The following is a 15,423-nucleotide window of genomic DNA, read 5'->3' as shown; positions in this document are numbered from 1 at the left end:
AGAAAAATCATCAACATCAGAGCTAAACTCTGTTGAGAGCACTATGTACCAGGAACTGAAAGTGTTTTACATAGATATCAAATTAAATCCTTACAACTAATCTTAACTTATTATTATTATTATTATTATTATTATTATTATTATTCCTATATTTACTGCTATCTCCTTGTTAAATATTGAGGAGACAGACAAGGAGATTAAGAACTTACTAGGGTCATATTGCTAAATGATAGGGCCAAAACCCATGTCCTTAACCATTTCACTCCAGCACCTAGGATGGTGGTAGTAGCAGGGAATAGCTATTCGTAGCTTTGTTATTTCAAATGTTTAAAGAATTTATTTTATCTAATTCATAAAAATCAACCAATAAAATTACTATTTAAGGCATTTCTTTATACAAATAGTAGAATAGTGCAGTTGAGAATGATTTTTAAAAGGAAATAGAAAAGATATCTGAGAACTATATGGTGCCCAAGGCTGAAAAAAAATAGTTATGGTCTGTACTTACTCCTTCCCTTCATATAAATCTGCTTTCCTTCATATAAATATGATAATAAAAACCATTCTTATCCATGTATTCACACATTCATCAAGGCTATATTTCATAATCCAATATATCCTCAGCACCATGGCAGGAACAGCATGAGAAAGCCCAAGGCACAAACAGAGACCCAGGAATTGATATTACATTCTAGCTGAAGAGGTCATGTAATACTATATTTAAAATTTTGTGGATAATGATTTCATTATTGGTATATTAAATACATTTCCAAAATTTAAAATTGCCTGACCATCCTTGAAAATTTTGGAACTTCCAGTGAATGATGAAGGGCAAAGCATAGTCATTTATCTCTCTCTTTTCCTTCCTAAAGCTCCATATGTGACAGATTAATTTTTTAAAGCATTAACTCACAAGGGCAAAGAGAATAAGAGATGAACAAATAAGAGGAGTAAGAGGAACAAAATCTTAGAAGCTGGCAAGTTCAGTATGCCTGAGCAGCAATAGGGAATATTAGATACAACCTGAGTAGTACCATAAAATGCCAAAAGGTCTTAGTGTTGGTTATTTAAGTTCACAGAGTCTGGCAACTGAGCTAATACTCTGTAGGTAGAGAAGAATAAATAGTTCAAGAAAATATACCCCAAGATACTGACAGTAGAGGTTCCCCAGTAAAACAGCCAGAATAACCTACAGTGAGTCTTTTATTTTTAAGGTTCCATCCACATATACAAAATTACCAATCAGCTTTTTAGTGCCCTACTATTAAATAGTAGCAGACAGTTCAGCTTATTTTTTTTAAGCTCAGCTTATTTTTAAAGAATGTCTTGAATATGAAAGAATAAGATCAAAAAACCTTAACTATCTTCACAGATGTATAAAAGGAGCTATCAGCAACATGGAAAAAAAGGGTTTTATTTTTTTAAAAGCCTAAAAAATAATAAAGAGCTCTTGGAAATTAGAGCTATGATAACATAAATGAAAAATTCATTCAAAAAACTAATACATGAAGAGAAATAAATCTCTCAGAAAATAGAGAAAGAGTAAAGCAAATTAAAAATAGCAAGACAAGGCAATGAATAGTCAGTCTGAGAAGTCTAATATCCAAATAATAGAAGTTCCAAGAAGAGGAAATATGGAAAACAGAAGATTATCAACAATTTACAAGAGAGTTTTCAGACTGAAAAGATGCAGAATTGATTGCCCAGACAAAAAAATGAAAACAAACTCCATGAAGGCATATTACCATAAAATTTTATAACAGTAGGGACAATGAGAAAATCCTAAAAGCTCCTCCCCCACCCCAAAAAAAGTCACATACAAAAGATAAAGATCCTAAAAGACAATAAAGGCTGCCACCTCCAAAAAAATTTTTTTTAATTTTTATTTATTTATGATAGTCACACACACAGAGAGAGAGGCAGAGACATAGGTAGAGGGAGAAGCAGGCTCCATGCACCAGGAGCCTGACGTGGGATTCGATCCCAGGTCTCCAGGATCGTGCCCTGGGCCAAAGGCAGGCGCCAAACCGCTGTGCCACCCAGGGATCCCAGGCTGCCACCTCCAAAATTCTGAGGGAAAACCATCTCCAACTTACAATTCTATACCCAGCCAAACTATCGAGGGATGTGTATTGACTGAAATCCTTTCCAAACATGAAACATCTCAAAAATTTATTTCTGTGTACCCTTTCTCAGGAAACTACTTGTGGAGGTATTCCACCAAAGCAAAAGTATATTTAAAAAAAAAATATATATATATATATATATACACACACACACATATATATGTGATCCAAGAAATAGATACAACTCAATAGACAGACACAGAGAAACTCCAAGGATGATGGTGACTGAAGATCACAAGCTGTCAATCATGCAGTGACATATTACAGCAGATCTGAAGACTCAAGAAGATAAAAATAATGAATATCTGTGTTTGAATACATTGAAAAGAACATGCCCACAATTTGAGGAGAGTTTGGGTTCAAGTGATGAGTATAAGAGAAAACAAAGCAAATGAAACAAAAAATTTATTTACTTCAGGAGACAAAAATAGTTGGGCAATACAAGAAAAGCAAATATAGCAAAACCAATGATTCAGTTCAAAATAGCCTTATGTAGCTATAACAATGCAATACTGTATGTTGATCTAGCCAAAGTTATAACAATGAAGGAGGGGCCAATGGAGGGGAATTTTGACTATATGTACTGGAGATAGGAGTGGAAAAAAACCGAAATCCTAGTCTTCTGAAGACAGAAGTCAATAGGTAATTCCCAAACTAAGGGGAAAAAAATCAAGAAATGTCTACATAAGTATACTACTTCCAGGCACAGGCACAGATATCAAAACCAATAGCAAAAGGGAGTTGAAAATGGTTGCAAGACTCGAAGAGTTGGTGTAGCATCCTAGAGACCTTTTCAAATTTTTTTGCAACTGTTTGACTCATGATGTTCATGTGTAACTGATGAAGAGTAAAACTAAATTTGAGAAAGAAAAAGAAAATGAGTCCGTGGGTGTGTCTCAGGAAAAGGTGGATGATAAGGAAATATTTTAATGTGCTTCCTCTCTGAAATGAGTTTTAAGAAACAAAATCAAAGTAACTAAACTAAATATTCTCTTTGATTACTGTGATACATGTGAATCAACTCACTATGTGAAATCCATACTTACTTTATAATAGCATGATGAAATAGTACAGGTTCCCTCAAAAGGGGAAAAGCCTAAAAGAAGGAACAAGCCACCCATTCAGCTAAGGAAAGCAGCAGCAGCAGACTGAAGTAAAGCAAGACAGCTTCCTGAACACTGCTGAATAGGGCATCAAATTACAAAGAGGAAAACCTAAAGGTCTATGGAATAATAGAGTACAGCCAGAAGAAATTTAAAGGGAAAGGAGAGAAAAACTTGACAGAATAATGGCAGCCAAAGCCAGAAGCAAATCCCTTTACAGAGGAGTCAAGTTACAGAATTTCCCTGACTTCAGAACAGGAAGTCGATTTTCCCCTTTTCAGGAACGGTGAATCATATTAGAACACACTGTACAGTCAGTCTGACCAAACATTTGTCAAACATTGAGTAATCTTTACTGAAGTCCTTAAGAAATGGTGATTCTGCCACAGTCTGAAGAATAAACTATTGGAAAAAAAAAAGACAGGAAAATAACCTGTTTTCTCCCCTATTTCTCAAACAAATGTCATGACAGGGCCACACTGGTCTACTATAGGTAGATCATATAACTACCATTAATTGTCTACTGTGTATCTTTCCAAAATTACTTCAGAATTTCCTGCTATTAACTTGAGCTAGAATTACCTATCACAAGGACAATTCTGTTTCTATGACAAAATCGACTGAACTCAGGCTTGAGTATGTAATTCATGGATTGTTCAGGATCTGTCTTCTGGATTTCTTGCTGTCCCTATTTTGGCCATTCTGGCACTCAGCACTCTTACTAGGATGTTAAGAGACATTCAATGGTTTATTTTCTAACAGGTCTGTTATTCAGTATTGGCTTTAATTAGATTTGAAGAATACTTTTAGAGTTCATTTGTATCCTCTCCACCTCCTTATTTTATAGATTCCTCCTTAGGCAATAAAAATTCAATTTTAAACAGCTGGATTTTTTTTAACTCTTTAATGAGATCCTGGAGTGAGACCTATAGTTGGAACTCACAACTGCAGGCATCGGTGGAGGTAGCAGGATGGCCAGCTTGGGATGTTGTTTGTACAAAGCCTCAAGGACTTTATGGAAGAGGTCACTGAGAAGTTGGGGCCAATGGTTGCCCCCCACATACACACCATCCCTCCACCTCTCCCCATCAAAAATATAAAAAGACAACCAGGAAATAATGGCAGTTCCACAACTGAGGAGGAGTTATTCAAATGGAAAGGAAATTTACTCTGAAAAGAGTATCCGGGCAAGGAGGTTAAGCTACCTTAGGGGCTACCAGTGGGGAGGGTGGACGGGTCCTTTGAACTGAAATCAGAACAATTAAAATAAAAAGAGGCGCCTGGGATGCTGCTAGCCAACAGCTAGGGTAGTCTTCCTGATTCTACCACAGTAGAGGTCGCAGGGGTCCACAGGGGCAGCAGCCCCTGGGGAGTTGTTAGGACACCAGCACGGGAACAAGCTCCTATCTCTGAGAAGAGGGAAGGAGGGGGCCACCCATCTTTCCTGCCTCTGGCTTGGATGCTGCAGCCCAAGGAAACAGAGGCTGCTTAGTGAGTCTTCTGTCTGGGAAAGTGGAGGAAACCAAAGAGTGAGTAAGTCATGTTTCTTGTTTTAAAGGAGCTTTTAGCCTACCACCAACAGTTTTACTAAAACTATAGGTTTTTTTTAAATAAATACTTTACATACCACACATCAAAATCATTTCCAGATGGATTAGAGGAGCATCTGTAAAACTGAAGGAAGACAGAATTGAATAGTTTATATAAATTTGAAGGAGGGAGCAATTTCTAAACTTTTCTAAAAGCAAGGTAAAAAACCATAAACATTACCACATTTAATTACATAAAAATGATAATTTCTAGATATTAAAATAAAACAAATACAGACAATGAGCTGAGAAAATATTTGGTTAAAATATGACATCAGGTTAATACTTTTTCTATAACAAATACATACTAATAAACATGAAATATCACTGTGCTCTAATAAAATAATGCACAAATCTTGAAAAGTCAATTCACAAAAAAAAAACCACATTTAGGAGACAGATACGAAAAATGGGAAAATGTTAATCTCACAAGTGCTTGAAGAGATGCAAATTAAAAATAGGGTTTTAAAAAATTGACACATACACAAAATTCTTTTTTTTTAAAGATTTTATTTATTTTTATTTATTTTATTTTATTTATTTTTCAAAGCAATCTACACGTTCAACACAATCCCTATCAAAATCCCAATGACAATTTTCAGAAATGGAAAAAGTCATCCTAAAATCCATACAGAATTTCAAGAGGCCCCAAATAACCCAAACAATTTTGATTAAAGTAGAACAAAGTTGAAGGCTTCACACTTCCAGATTCAAAATATACTACAAAGCCACAGTAATCAGCAGTGTGCTACTGGCATAGATGGACAAGCAGACCAATAGATTAAAATAAAGAGCCCAGAAATAAACTCTCAAATATACAGTCAAATGATCTTTAACAAGAGTGCCAATTAGAAAAGAACAGTCTCTTCAACAAATGGTTCTGAGCAAAGAAGATATGCAAAAGAATGAAGTTAGACTCTTACCTTACTCTTATGCAAATATTAACTCAAAATGGATTAAAGACCTAAACATAAGACCTAGAACTATAAAACTTCTAGGAGAAAAAATAGGGGGAAAGCTTCATGATATTGAACTTGGCAATGATTTCTTGGATATGATACCAAAGGTACAAGCAATAAAAGTAACAACAGACAAATGGGACTATATTAAACTTAAAAACATTTGCACTCAAAGGAAACAGAGTGAAAAGACAACCTAGAGAATGGAAGAAAATATTTACAAATCATATATCTGACAATGGGTTGATATGTAGAATATGTAACACTCATACAACTCAAAGACTAAACTCAAATAACCTGACTTAAACATGGACAGAGGACTTAAATGGATGTTTGCTCCAAAGAAGACATACAGATGGACAAAAGCATATGAGAAGATTGCTCAATGTCACTAATCATCAGAGAAATGTAAACTAAAATCAAAATGAGATATCACCTAACATCCATAGGAGGGCTATTATCAAAAATAAATAAATAAATAAATAAATAAATAAATAGATAGATAGATAGATAGATAGATAAATTTAAAAAGCTGAGGATTTAAAAAGTGGAGAAATTAGAACCCTTGTGCACTGCTGGTGGGATTGTAAAATAGTGCACGCTTTATGGGAAACAGTATGGATGAGTCTCATAATTTTAAAAGTAGAAGTACCTACCCTACAATACAGCAATCCCACTTTTGGGTATATATTCAAAAAATTAAAAGGAGGGTCTCAAAGACATACTGCACAATGATGTTCATCGCAACATTAGTCACAATAGCCAAGAAGTGAAAACAACCCAAAAGTCCATAAACAGATGAATGGATAAATAAATATTAAAAAAATAAATAATAAATAAATAAATAAATAAATAAATAAATAAATAAATACACAAAATGTGGCATATATATATATGCAGTGAAATATTATTCAACCTTAAAAAGGAAGGAAATCTGGCAATATGCTATGACAATGATGAAGTTTAAGAACATTATGGCAACAGCCAGCCATAAAAAAGATGAATACTGTACAATTACACTTACATGAGGTATCTCAAATTGTCAAATTCATAGAAACAGAAATTAGAATGTGATTAACAGGGGCTGGGAAAGGAGGAAAAGGAGTTGTTAATAAATACAGAGTTTCAAATTTTCAAGATAAAAAAGTTCTGGAGATCCTTTCATAACAATATGAATACACCTAACACTACTGAACTATACGCTTAATGCTTTACGTGGTAAATTTTATGGCTTTTTTACCACAATAAAAAATTAAGTTGGAACGCCTGGGTGGCTCAGCAGTTGAGCACCTGCCTTTGGCTCAGGGCGTGATCCCACAGTCCCAGGATCGAGTCCCACATCGAGCTCCCTGCATGAAGCCTGCTTCTCCCTCTGCCTGTGTCTCTGCCTCTCTCTCTCTCTCTCTCTGTGTGTGTGTCTCTCGTTAATAAATAAATAAATAATCTTAAAAAATAAGTTAAAAAATATAATAAAATTAAATAAATGGCTTATGTACCCACATGCTTCCATTTAAACTAAGTTTTTCAAAGAGTAGTTCTCACTTCAAACCACGCTGATACTGTCTTGAAACATCTCATATCAAGATCACTCCACTGCATGGTTTCAGATTCTCATTGTACCTAATCCTTAAGAAACTACCACTTAGCCAGTGTAAGTGCATCAAAGAAGAGTATCTACAAATATCTAAGTAGGTTATTAAAATCCTTTCCCTTTTCCAACTTCTTATCTGTGCTCACCAGAATTTCTACACATACTTCAACCACAGCAACATATTGTGACAGACTAAATGCAGAGGCAGATATGAAAATTGAGTTTCTTCTATGAAGTCAGACATTAAAGAGTTGAACAAAAATAGAAAAACAATGAAAATAGTTATTTTTCAAAAAATATGTTAACAATGAATAAGTTTGTTATTATTTTTTAAGAGATTAACAAATGTTTGTGGACTTCCTCATTTTTAGCCTCTAATATAACAAATACCAATAGACATAGTGCCACTTAAAAGCTCTTTGGGGTCTTCAATAATTTTTAAACATATAAAGAGTTACTAAGAATGAAAAGTTTGAGAAGCACTGTTCCAGAAAATTATAAATCACTAAAATTGATGCTGGAACAGAGGTATCAGGGAAAATTAATCACCATAGAAGAAATTATACTTTATAGTTACCTCTCACTAAAACATGCATTCTACCAAGTCTTACACATTACCATACTACTATATAAACTTTCCACAGCATGAAGGGAAGCTTCCAAATTTATTTGATGCCAGCATATAAATACACATACAGACACACATAATTTAAAAACAATCTCACTTGTAATATGTTTAAGAGAGATTCTTTCCAGGAATGCAAAAAAAGGCTCAATATTAAAAAACTTATTCACCATGTTAATAGATTTTTAAGATCTAAGAAAACCTGGGATCCCTGGGTGGCTCAGCAGTTTGGTGCCTGCCTTTGGCCCAGGGCGTGATCCTGAGGTCCCAGGATCGAGTCCCACATCAGGATCCCTGCATGGAGCCTGCTTCTCCCTCTGCCTGTGTCTCTGCCTCTGTGTGTGTGTGTTTCTCATGAATAAATAAAATCAAGAAAGAAAAGAAAAGAAAAGAAAAGAAAAGAAAAGAAAAGAAAAGAAAAGAAAAGAAAAGAAAAGAAAAGAAAGAAAAGAAACCAACCATGGGATAATTTTTAAAAATGATCTCAGAACATGGAGGGTCTTTCTTAGCAGTCAATTAATTTCTTGAGGAGTCCCATCAAGTGGGGTATAAACATGGAAAAGTTTTCTCTTCTAATTATTGGTTTCAACTGCATTGTGTCACTCATCTTTTCCCACCCCTTAATTAAAATCTAGGAAAGAATCAATGACTTTCTGGTAACTTCAGGTTATTGAACTCAGTCAAATTCAGTTTGAAACCCTAAACTGATCTAATTCAAAGCTTTGTCCTTGCTATCACCAATTAGACTTGTGCTTGAGTAAGGAAACTATAACATCTATATTCCAGATAGGAGCACTCTTGAGTGAAAGTTAGCACTAGTAATAGTAACATCTTGGTCATGATGTACTGAGGCTATCCTGGCCATAGCAGATGAATGGCCACCTGAGATCAAAGGACTTGAAATGAGGAGAGGGAGTCTCCTCTGCTATTTCAAGCCTCCTCCCTCTGGTGTTGGGTAGCCCAAAGGAGGGACAAAGGAAGCAGAACCATCTTGAATGTCTGGCAATATGTTGGTGATGAAGAGATATTCTCTGATCTGTTTATCTCCATGCAATAGCCTTTCAAAGTTGGAAGATCACATAGTCCAGCACCCTCCTTTTACAATGAGAAAACTGAGGCCCACATAGATAGGATGACTCATGAGAGATGGCTGCCCTAGCAGTGGACTTAAGCATGTCCTCAAAACTCCTATCAGTGTCCCCTTTGCTGCACTGCAGCTGCCTCTCCTACATGTGTTCATCAGACCCAGAACCAGGCCTTGGGAGGTACCTTAATACTTAAGGGGTGCCAGTGCTGAGGTCTCAACTGAAAGCTCGACCAAGGAGATATCTGCTTCCAAAATCACACAATTATTCAGTTCTTTGGGGGCTATTGGACTGAAAGCTGCAATTCATGCTGGCTGTTGACCACAGACTACCCTCATTCCCTTGCCTGGGGTCCTCTCCCTATAGCACCTCCCAACCTGTCAGCTTGGTTTTAACAAAGCTAGCAAGAGAGAAAGTCTGCCAGGAAGATGGAAGTCAGAACCCTACTCAATCTGACATCCCAGCACTTTTGCCAAATTCCAGCATTTAGAGCATCTTACACATGTCCACATTCAAGAGGAGGAGATTCCACAGGGGCATGAGTAACAGGTGGCGGAGATCTCTGTGGGGTTACATTTGGGCTGTCCACCACACAAGCAATGCAGCAGAATTGTGTCATGAAAGCCAGAGGTTTCAATCTTCTCATAAAGGGAGGCAAATGGCATTTTCTAAAAAGTTGTACCAATTCTATACAACATGAAAAGCACAACCTCAGGGGGAAATGATTGATAGGTAAATCTATCCCTGGCTCCCCTGCATGATATCAGGATCCCAAAAATCTGACCATGGGAGTCCTTTGCAGGTTCTCTGCTAAAACTAGGAAATGGCACTATGTGACAGGAGTAGACCAACTTTTCAAATTGCATTTCAAGAAACATTAGAATCTCTAGGCCTGCAGGCTTGGGAACATGAGAAAGGAAGAGGGGAAAGAAGTACTACAAGGCCTGGTGAATAGAACATTTCTACCCCTACAGAGAATTGTTTGAGCTCTGCAGTTAAATATGATCAAAAAATTATCAACCCAATGCATGTTCCATATGAATCATTCTCAATGAAAAGATCTGTGTCCCTAGTTCTGTTCCACTGCTCACTTTAGTGAAATGATTTTAATGAGCAAAACGAATTAACTGGCCTTGGGTATCTATAGGACTTCAAACCAAAAAAATGAAGAGTTAAAAAATAAGGATTCAACCTTACAAAGGACACATATTAGTAGCTCAATAAAATTTCTATCCTCAACTAAAGTAAAATACAGACAGCCTTGCTATGCTACTTTATCCAACATAATAGGATTTTACACCTCGCAGATGCGTACTACTACTACTAATGATAACAGTAAGAGCTAATATACAGTAAGAGACAAACAGTAAGAGACACCATAAGCACAGTGGCTAAGAGCACAAACTTTGGAGTTAGACTGCATAGGTTCAAACACCGGCTTTTCCTGTGACCTTGGGCAGGTCACCTAACCTCAGCTTTCTCATGCATAAAATATGAATAACAGCACTTACGCTCCAGGGTTGATGTGAGGATCAAACAAATGGATATTAATGCAGTAATATTAGTTAATACAGTAATAGTAATTAATTAATGCTGTCATGTACCCAGTACTGTTCAAGTCCTCACACGTAATCCTTGTAAACCACAAGGAATTGCCTCCACATTTCACTCCCCTATCAATACAACATGGGTAACCACAAGAGAAAGTTTTAAACTTTCTGGTTTTTATTGTTAAATTTCAGACTTTATTCTTAAATTTCAACACAAATTTATTTAGATAAAAACTCTGCAAATAAAATAATGTCTAAACAGACATTTGACACATTCATTTGAAATTTTGCTCTTTTTATTTTACTAATGTGTACCACGAATTAAGTAGTTTTTAAGCTGTTAATTTCCTTTTGTAAGGAATATGATGACACTGTCATTGCAGCAAAAGACCAGTAGATGGCTGTCCACAGAAAGGAACAAATACCTACAGTAAAAAGTTTTTATGAGATCGTTTTAAAAGACCTACAAAAATCAGAAAAGGAAGGCTATGAATGGAGATGTTGAAAACATAAAGTTTGCAATGGTCTTAAGAATATTTTTTAATTTTAAAATGAAACAGATATTTAAGTCCATCTTTCACAGTAAGATCTTCATTACACTGCTGGAGGAAGTATCTATTTGGGTATAACTTTGCCAGAGGCCAACTTACTTAACACCAAAAGTACTTACAATTTTACAATATGCATATCCCTTGATAAGCCATCAAAGGATACGTATATCTAGTAATTGATCTAAGGCATTAAGGATGGCATACTGTATTTTCTTCTTCTTTTGGATAAATTGTTAATTTTTACTTTTTCTCCAATATCTTACGTTATGTTAGAACATTACACTCTTAATGAAAATGTGGGGGCTACAGGAGCAGTTAAGTATTAATTTAAGAGAAAAATATAACAGACTGTCTGAACCAAACATAAATTTGAAAATTGTGATGCTTTCATTACATTTTTCTAACATTATCTCAACCAGCTGTTTCCTTCATTCTAGTCACATCCACAATTTTTTCCCATACATACTGGGCTACATTTAGCCTTTTTCTATACTGAAATTCTTTTCTATAGTCAAGGTAGTTAATTTGTCCACCATTTTCTCAAGTACTTGAAAGGAAAGGGAAACCTAAGAATAGCTGTACCAGATTTATTCCTAAAAAAATAAAAATAAAAAAATAAAAAAAATCACAAATATACTTCCCAAGCATTCCCTGGTAGCCATAGCAGTAAGTTAAAGCCCGAAGTTACAGCGTCTCACTTGGGTTATAGCCAGTAAACTAAGAATGCAGGCTTTCAGTTTTTTTGCTGCAAATTCTACTAACAGGGTTTTTACAGCCAGATGACACTTAGAATAACTGAACCAAAAACAGAACTATTTCAATATTTCAATTAATTGTTAAGTGGCAGAAAAATCTAGTATACCTATTTTTGTGAGCCAAAGAGAGCCAGCGATTAGCTAAGCCCAATTATGACCAAATCGGTTAGTGCTATTATTTGATAAAAGTTTCAAGTATAATTTCCCTTCAAGGAACAGAAGAGGGAGGCTCCAGAAGGAGCCCTAAGGGGAGAGGTCAGATCTCCTCCATTCAGGGTTTCGTGTCCGGGCACACTAAGTCTTCTGCATTCACGCGCACCTGCAAAATAATGCGGTTATTCACTCTTCCTTCTGCCCTGTACCAAAACCAGCCTCTCCCGTCTCGTTCCACTTAACCCAGCGTCATCTTTCAGTTGTTCGTGTCCTCCTTACGCTCTCGCGCCTGTGTGAACCCAAGTCAGTGGACTACTCTTGGCTTCTCCACGACGCTGGGTCTCCCGCACTCGGTATCAGGGAGACCTTGGAGGGTCTCATCCCCACGGACCGGGGGTCGGGGGCCGGCGCGGGCGCCCGGGAGGGGCCGCGATGCTCCACCCGCGCCAGGGCAATCGCCTCGGAGGAGGAACGAACCCAGGGTCAGGGGCTTCCTAGAGACCGACCGGAGGCCTCTGCGCTCCGGGAAGCCAGCAGGCGAAGACTCACGGACGTGTGTTTCAGGCTACGAAGAGCAACTGCCGGCTGAAGCTTAAGACAACGCGCCCAGGTTGTCAGGCATCCTTCCTAACATCCACGGGGGTCGGACCCGGAACTAAGTCACCCACCTGCTCCGAGAACCAGCCGTTCGGTTTGTAGAGGAGGCAACGCCCGCACCGTCAAAACCGCAGGAGTCGTTTGGACTTTGCAGACGCCAGGGGCGGACGCGGCAGGCAGAGGAGCTTCTCAGGCTTTAGGTCGCCGCCTCCCCGCCCTCCCTCCCAGGGGGCCAGAGGACCAGAGGACCAGGGAAACCGCGCCGGCGGGGACGCCCCCTCGCGGGGCGCTGTCTCCGCCGGACCGAAAGGGGGCGGCCGCAGCCGCACCGCGCGTTTCCCGCCAGCTCCACGGGTACTGCAGCCCCGGCTCGCGCAGCCGCCTCCCGAGGCGTCAGGGCAATTCCTCTTCCGGGGCAGCGCGGAGACGCGTGCGCGACCCGGATGCGGACGACAGCGCAGCTATATAAGCGCTACGCAGGCCTCCGGCCTTTCTCTTTGAGGAAGACGCGGTCGCAGCTAGAGCGGAGCTCAGGACGCCCCGCTCCCGCTCCTGACTCACCGCTGTTCGCTGAGGAACAAGTCGGTCAGGAAGCCGCGCCGCAGCCATGGTGAGGCGGGCGGCGGCGCCGCGGGGTCCGAGACGCGGCGGGACTTGGTCCCTTCTGGGGACGGGTTCCGGGATGGGAGGAGGCGGCGGCGGGAGTCCGAGCCTCCCTTGCCTAGTAAAGGGGCTCATGGGATGGTGGAGCAGCCTGAGAGGCCTCTTGATGAAGGCCGCGTCCAGGCTTTTAAGAAATGTGTTTCGTTTGTGTGATAACAGGCGTTTAAAGACACTGGGAAGACGCCCGTAGAACCAGAGGTGGCGATTCACCGAATTAGAATTACTCTAACCAGCCGCAACGTAAAATCCTTGGAAAAGGGTCAGTACGATACCTTCAGGGTGAGACGCTTGGGCAGAAAAACCCCCAAAACCATGAATTTGGCTTTATCGCTGCACACTCTTGATTCAAGTCCAGCGACAAGTTGCTTAACTTAAAAGGGAAGGGAAGCATGATGTATCCCTAACTGTTACCGTGTCTTTTAGATCTTTGTTGGCGATGAGGAGACCATTACTGTGTTGAATAATGATGATAGTTCTATACGCTATTCTGAGCCAGCAGGAGTTAAAATTTCCTAACGCCGCCTTGGACTGTTCTGAACGAACTGAAAGACGGTTTTATTTTCCTGTAGTGTGTGCTGACTTGATCAGAGGTGCAAAGGAAAAGAATCTCAAAGTGAAAGGACCAGTGCGGATGCCTACCAAGGTGAGCCGAGGTGGAGAGAACACAGACGCTGAAAGAAAAACTGGGTAGGATTGAGTTCATGTTAGGTAGCTGGTTTTCACAGGTAACTTGTTGTCCCTTGCGTGGGGTGGGGTGGGGTGTTTTTTAAGAGCGCTGTCCAGGCTGAGGGAAAAACGCACTGGCCATTATCAATTAGTGGTGTCTGAGAACTTTTAGGGAAGTATTCAAATGAAATATGTGAGACTGGTGATTTTCCAGATGTCGTGGGGGTGAGTACAAAACCATAAATGGTTGGTTTCTTTTGTCGCAGACTCTGAGAATCACTACGAGAAAGACTCCTTGTGGTGAAGGTTCTAAGACTTGGGATCGTTTTCAGATGAGGATCCACAAGCGACTCATTGATCTGCACAGTCCTTCTGAGATTGTTAAGCAGATTACCTCCATCAGTATTGAGCCTGGAGTCGAGGTTGAAGTCACCATCGCAGATGCTTAAATCAACCTTTTTTAATAAATTGATATTCTGTTGTTAAGTCTTTTTGTTGTTGTTGTTAAGTCTTGTTGACATTCATCATACCAACGAATTTTAGGAATACAGAGTTGTGCTGTGAAATCTAGCCTACCTTTGGAGTAGTCAAAGTTAGATGAACATCCTAAGGTGGGTGGTCTATCCTGTTTTCATCGTATGTCATAGAGGCCACTAAAGCAGTTGACACCTGACATCGCTTAAAAACTGAATTGTATTAAAATACACGGTGATCTTAGTATTGATAAAGGTATACGGTGTGGTGGTTCATAACTGGCTGCATATTGGAGCTTTTCCAAAAGGATATCTGAGTTCTACCCCCAAAATTTTGACTTAGTAGATACAGGGTGCTGCTTACATGGACAGGTAACTAACATGGGAAATAGTGGTTTCTGCCAATTAATAGTCCTTCCTCTTTGGGCTAGAGTAAACCTTGCAAATTTTAAAATGTTCTGGAAATACTGGCCCTTATATTAAGCAGTTTTGCTGAGAAATGTTCAGATTATATTTTAGATTAATAGTTTTGGTTTTTTCCCATGAGAGGCAGATAGAAAAGCAGGTTCCATACAGGGAGCCTGATGGAGGACTTGATCCTAGGACTCCAGGATCACGCCCTGAGCCAAAGGCAGAGATGCTCAACCACTGAGCCACCCAGGTGTCCCAAATTAATAGGTTTTAAAACAGATCAGTATTTGTTAACATTATGGTTATATCTATAGAACACTTGTTTTATAGACAATCCTTGGAATTTAAATCCAATATGGAATTACACTAACATGGTCTGTAAATAATATATTTATGTTAACTTTAGGAGAGGAAAGCATGTTATGTGCCATCCCCTGTTGGCATGATAATAGGTAACATTGTGATCACATTTGCTATGCTTAATAGGATTATAGTCATGAAGGTCATGCCTTTCTCTGGATTTAGG

The 15,423-nt window shown here is 38.8% G+C and overlaps 1 protein-coding gene, 1 long non-coding RNA gene and 1 other non-coding gene across 3 annotated transcripts; 2 read left to right on the top strand and 1 right to left on the bottom strand.

The window, feature by feature from the left end:
- Positions 1-11,155: 11,155 nt before the first annotated feature.
- LOC111093246 lies at positions 11,156-13,032 on the bottom strand. Its single transcript, XR_005380966.1, has 2 exons — positions 12,756-13,032; positions 11,156-12,253 (listed from the first exon to the last, which is right to left on the bottom strand). It is a non-coding gene; the product is annotated as an uncharacterized LOC111093246 (long non-coding RNA).
- Positions 13,033-13,132: 100 nt separating this feature from the next.
- RPS20 (ribosomal protein S20) lies at positions 13,133-14,499 on the top strand. The gene is made up of 4 exons (XM_038579346.1): positions 13,133-13,294; positions 13,507-13,606; positions 13,917-13,990; positions 14,280-14,499. The coding sequence occupies exons 1-4, from the start codon at positions 13,292-13,294 to the stop codon at positions 14,460-14,462; spliced, it is 360 nt and encodes a 119-aa protein (XP_038435274.1). The 5' UTR covers positions 13,133-13,291; the 3' UTR covers positions 14,463-14,499.
- On the top strand, positions 13,779-13,845 carry LOC119866815. The gene has a single exon (XR_005381324.1). It is a non-coding gene; the product is annotated as a small nucleolar RNA U54 (small nucleolar RNA).
- Positions 14,500-15,423: the final 924 nt, after the last annotated feature.

This window comes from Canis lupus, chromosome 29 (assembly GCF_011100685.1).
Source record: "Canis lupus familiaris isolate Mischka breed German Shepherd chromosome 29, alternate assembly UU_Cfam_GSD_1.0, whole genome shotgun sequence".
Lineage (NCBI taxonomy): Eukaryota > Metazoa > Chordata > Mammalia > Carnivora > Canidae > Canis > Canis lupus.
The sequence above is the reverse complement of the archived record's forward strand: the minus strand, read 5'-3'. Positions and strand labels throughout refer to the sequence as shown.

Bases quoted from the DNA above. Each gene is read 5' to 3' on its own strand.
- RPS20 (XM_038579346.1), top strand. The intron at 13,607-13,916 runs GTCAGTACGATA...ATTTTCCTGTAG, and splicing joins CGTAAAATCCTTGGAAAAGG to TGTGTGCTGACTTGATCAGA. The intron at 13,991-14,279 runs GTGAGCCGAGGT...CTTTTGTCGCAG, and splicing joins CAGTGCGGATGCCTACCAAG to ACTCTGAGAATCACTACGAG.